Source organism: Guillardia theta, assembly GCF_000315625.1.
Source record: "Guillardia theta CCMP2712 unplaced genomic scaffold GUITHscaffold_139, whole genome shotgun sequence".
In the NCBI taxonomy this organism is placed as follows: domain Eukaryota; class Cryptophyceae; order Pyrenomonadales; family Geminigeraceae; genus Guillardia; species Guillardia theta.
This window is the reverse complement of record NW_005434535.1, coordinates 19,589-24,192: the sequence shown is the minus strand read 5'-3', so window position 1 is coordinate 24,192 and position 4,604 is coordinate 19,589. Positions and strand designations below refer to the sequence as shown.

At 57.0% G+C, this 4,604-nt stretch overlaps 3 protein-coding genes across 3 annotated transcripts in view; 1 reads left to right on the top strand and 2 right to left on the bottom strand.

Annotated features, from left to right (window-relative positions):
- GUITHDRAFT_155641 (hypothetical protein) lies at positions 1 to 472 on the bottom strand (the record flags this gene model as incomplete). The annotated part of the gene is made up of 1 exon (XM_005821662.1): positions 1 to 472. A coding segment is annotated over exon 1 (211 nt), but the record flags the coding sequence as incomplete, so codon positions are not given.
- A 942-nt stretch (positions 473 to 1,414) lies between these two features.
- On the bottom strand, positions 1,415 to 2,652 carry GUITHDRAFT_146960 (hypothetical protein; the record flags this gene model as incomplete). Its single annotated transcript, XM_005821661.1, has 3 exons — positions 1,415 to 2,159; positions 2,206 to 2,300; positions 2,377 to 2,652. 3 exons carry the CDS (start codon positions 2,650 to 2,652, stop codon positions 1,415 to 1,417), a joined length of 1,116 nt encoding a protein of 371 aa, XP_005821718.1.
- Positions 2,653 to 3,961: 1,309 nt separating this feature from the next.
- GUITHDRAFT_155640 (hypothetical protein) overlaps positions 3,962 to 4,604 on the top strand; it is a 2,331-nt gene continuing 1,688 nt past the window's right edge. Inside the window, exon 1 of the mRNA XM_005821660.1 lies at positions 3,962 to 4,042. Within this exon, the coding sequence (XP_005821717.1) occupies positions 3,973 to 4,042 (70 nt within the window). The 5' untranslated portion in view covers positions 3,962 to 3,972. The remainder of the gene's footprint in view (positions 4,043 to 4,604) is intronic.

Genomic DNA, 4,604 nt, shown 5'->3' with positions numbered 1-4,604 from the left:
CGAGCGAGAGCTCCTCCCCCGCCGGAGACTTGCCGCTCTCATCTGGAGCTCCTCCAGAAGGGTCGCACCATGTGACCCGCGCCTCGACTCCTGCTGTCGTATTGCTCGGGATGCATAAGCGGCAGCAGTAAGTGGAAATGGAAGATACCCTATCCCGACCGTCTTTGGTACACCAGGGGAAACAAGGACGGTTTACCGGAAGAAACCTCATGGCAGGTTACCCCCCTACCCTTCCGCAAGGAAGACCCGAGCGCTGTAGCTCACCATGCCGAGGCTGCATGCGCAGATGCAGACCGCGGCATGTGGAAGAAGAAGGAAAGAAGAAGAAGTTTGGCTGGACGACTGCGACGTCTGGCTACCCCTGCCGAAGAGACGCCGAAGATGTGGATATCTGGAAGTAGAGAGTCCACGACCCTGTCTTGGTAGGCAACCCCCTCATCACGGTTCAGAATCAATAAAACCATAAAAGCGCATATTTGGGGAGGAGGGACAACCGTTGAAGAAACCCAGCACATCAACTCCCTCTGCCATGACGATTCCGCGTATGCACCGATCAATTAGCGATACGTTTAATCCTTCAGATTTTTTGTTATCTCGACAAGAGCCGGCAGTCAAAAGGGTGTTGGAGGACACGCCAGTTGCAAAGGGGAACAATGATGGGAACTATGGCCAAGGGACCGCACCTCCTCGTCGACGTGGTTCCGTGTTCGAACTTCGACAATTCAAAACACAACCAAACTTGCACCACTCCTCTCAGTCCAACCAACCTTCGCTACCAATTTTATGTCACACCTCGAAGATTCTCGAGTGGACCTTCAAGCGCAGTTCAATAAGAACTCACGTTGGATTTCTCTACTAAGAGGGAAAGCGGTGAAACAGAAGGAGATCTAACTCTCTTTTATTTCTTTCACACACACACACAAAACAAGACAAGACGATACACACAAAGACGTCTCAACAATCGTGGCACACAGTCGTCCAGATCAACAGTTGTTCTTCGGTGTGTTATTTGATCCGTCAGAAAACGAGCATGCCAGCGTCAACCAGTCTCCTCAGACGTTTGGTGATAGCCTGGACCGAAAGAACAACACGGTTCAGTGAACGGAGCTCTCGGTGCTCTCGTTGAAAGCGTCGGCATGATCTCTTGCCGTCATGCCTCCACTCGTACGTTTCTTGCTTCATCTCCAGCTCGAAGTTCTCACGCGTCTCCGTGTACTGCATGCCGATGGCAAGCAGCTTGCACAGCTCAACATCCTTCTCGATGAGCCGGTCGAGGAACCGTTGACCCCCCGGGCCCCGCCGGCGCTCACAGCCGCCGGGCCCAGCCGCTGTCGAACGTAGTCTCGAGCATGAGGTTGTCCGTCCTCTGTCCGATAGACTTGTTCTGACGGGCCGTCACGTTCGCTCCGTCTGTCTAGATCGCGGAGCTCGATGTGACCTCTCCGATCTGCTGCCGCGGCGTTCGGATCTTCTCCAGCAACTCCGACAGCCATTGAGGGTGGGCCTGCGCCGAGTCAAAGTCCTGGGGACGGTACGTGAGGACCGTGACGTGCTGGAAGCCGTTGTCCTCGAGCTTGCCCATCTGCTTGTCCTTGAGATGAAGGAAGACAGGCATCAACGTCGCGCACACTCTCCAGCGCAAGATAGGTCTGATCTTGGCCTGGATGTTTTCGAGTGCCAGCTCGAGCTGGATGGGGTTGGAGCTGCGGCGATAGTACGAGTCAGCTTCATCCAGGATGAGCTGGAAGAGGGCACGAGCCTTATCAATCGTGCGAGAGGCGTTGGAGATCTGCCTGGAGGTGTCGTTGATGAAAAGACAGCCATGCTTCCGGAGGAAGTTGCACATGGGCTGGGGCCCATACCCGTGTTCGTCGAGCTCGCTGATGTGCCAGTTTGATGTTGGGTTGGAGCTTTGGATGCAGGTCACGATAGAGGTACTTCTCAGTCGATCTTGTTTCTGAGGGAGTCCGCGGCACTTCTTGGTGGTGGAGATGATGATGGAACAGACGCCCAGCAGGTGCCCCACGACGATGGCGAGGACCTTGATCAGCGTCTTGCCGTTCTGCGTGACACCTGCGATGATCTCGGGCATGTCGCCGTCCGGGGAAGGATCGAAGTCGCTCCTCCAGCGGCCGTTGACCCGCGCCGCGGGACTTGAACTTGCGAATCACACACAGCAGCGCCTGCCGGAAATCGAAATGATACCGCTTGCGCTTTTCCGCCGATGTGACGTCGTCCTTGGGGAACCAGAGCTGCTGATGGTCTCCACCAGTTGACTCTCGGGTGCATCGATTGCGATCCTGGATGCATGATGCATCCGCGGCTGCACCTGTTCTTCGGCAGCTGCCATGCTCAGCGGCACCCGTGCGTCATCACCTTCTTCATCGCTCTCCTGTTGCTGAACCACGTCCTCTTCTTCGTCACTGCTTGAGGCTTCGGGATCTGGCGAAGCAGTCGCAGAGCTGGACAGAGCTGCATGGTCATGGCGTCTGCGCTTTCGCAGTGGAAGAGCATCGTCATCATCTTCATCGTCGCGAGCAGCCAACGAGCGTGTGACGCGACGGGAAGGTTTAGAGGGAGTGAAAGGTATTGCTGAGTCGCACAGGACTGACGAGGAGTTTGACCCTGGTGAGCAACTGCCCTGAAGGTCATCTGTTTCCGAGGATTGTTCGATTATCTCGTTACTCAATTCAGAAATGCTGATTAGTACGGTACAACGTCATCTCTAGGATTTGCTTCTTAGCATCAAGTCTCTTGTCAGCCTTTCCTGGGGTTGAAGGATGAATGTGTGCTTGCTGGATGCCAGTATCTGATTCGAGGTATCTGATGAAGTAGGAGTGGAAGCAGGAGGAGGAGGAGCAGGAGGAGGAGCAGGAGCAGGAGCAGGAGCAGGAGCAGGAGCAGGAGCAGGAGCAGGAGCAGGCATGATGGTACAAGGAGGAGCGTGGAATAACATTGTATTTCACACTTTTTATAAGACCTTCACATGATCTTTCATCTACTAATTCATCAACCTTGTTATCATTGTCAGTAACAATGATGGTTGGAAAACTATTCATGCGGCGCATTGAGTCGCGGGCGCCCGCCCCCGCCGCCACATGGCTCGGCGGCCGCCCGGAGCCTGAGTAGGCACCCGCCGGGCCCCGCGGTGACTAGGGCCGTAAGGTCACTGCCAGCCTGTGACTGCCCCTGAGGCTCAGTGAGGGCCCGGCTGGCCGCCCCCGGCCGCTGATTCGCAGCTCAACTTTACTCAAAGTTAAGTTAAAAAAAGTCGAGGAGGCTTGAACCTGACAACCGTTGTCGCACAGGCTGGCCAAACGGCGAGAAGAGACTCTTCAAAGACAGCGAGAACCAAACCTATTCCTGCCAACTGATACCTTCACTTAACTGCGCGCAGGACAATTCCCCCGCGCCATGCCAGCGATATCGCTGTGGCCGCGGCCGCCCGGAAGGAATGAGACCGACGCCGCATCAGTACGGGCCGGGATGCACCCGGGTGACCCGCGATCAGACTCAGAGCCTGTCGGATGGCAGCGAAGGACAGGGAGGCCTTGAGCTGACGAAAGATCCTGGACCGGATGCATTTGCAAGTCGGATCACCTGAGACATCTTGCGAGGCCGAGAGACCATCCAGCGCTGCCGTTTCCTTGTTCGCCGATCCGGGGCCGCCAGCCACCGTGGCACCGTCAGAAAGCGCAACGCATCGTCCACCTCACCTAGACGCGCCGCCCCTGGCCGCGGCCGGTCTACTCCGGAGTTCCTATCTGCGCGGACGCCGCCCGGCGGGCGGCGCGGCCGCCGGGATGCTGGGGCCGGGCCCGGGGCTGACGTGGCCCCCGGGCCCGGCATTGCCACCCGGTGACCCGGCCCGGCCGGGGCCCCAGACTGACTCAAGTCTTGATGAGTGTCACCCTCACCCCCCTCGAAACGGTTAAAAGTACCCCTACCGTGACATGTTGCCAGCGCTGTGCGATGGCTCAGTTCAACTTCGGAGCGAGCAGCGAGAGAGAAGGAGAAACGATCCATGGCAGCGAGAGGCCAGGTGATGAGAGAGATCTGAGTAGGAGTGGAAGCAGGAGGAGGAGGAGCAGGAGGAGGAGCAGGAGCAGGAGCAGGAGCAGGAGCAGGAGCAGGAGCAGGAGCAGGAGCAGGCATGATGGTACAAGGAGGAGCGTGGAATAACATTGTATTTCCCCACCTTTTTTATAAGACCTTCACATGATCTTTCATCTACTAATTCATCAACCCTTGTTATCATTGTCAGTAACAATGATGGTTGGAAAACTATTCATGCGGCGCATTGAGTCGCGGGCGCCCGCCCCCGCCGCCACATGGCTCGGCGGCCGCCCGGAGCCTGAGTAGGCACCCGCCGGGCCCCGCGGTGACTAGGGCCGTAAGGTCACTGCCAGCCTGTGACTGCCCCTGAGGCTCAGTGAGGGCCCGGCTGGCCGCCCCCGGCCGCTGATTCGCAGCTCAACTTTACTCAAAGTTAAGTTAAAAAAAGTCGAGGAGGCTTGAACCTGACAACCGTTGTCGCACAGGCTGGCCAAACGGCGAGAAGAGACTCTTCAAAGACAGCGAGAACCAAACCTATTCCTGCCAAC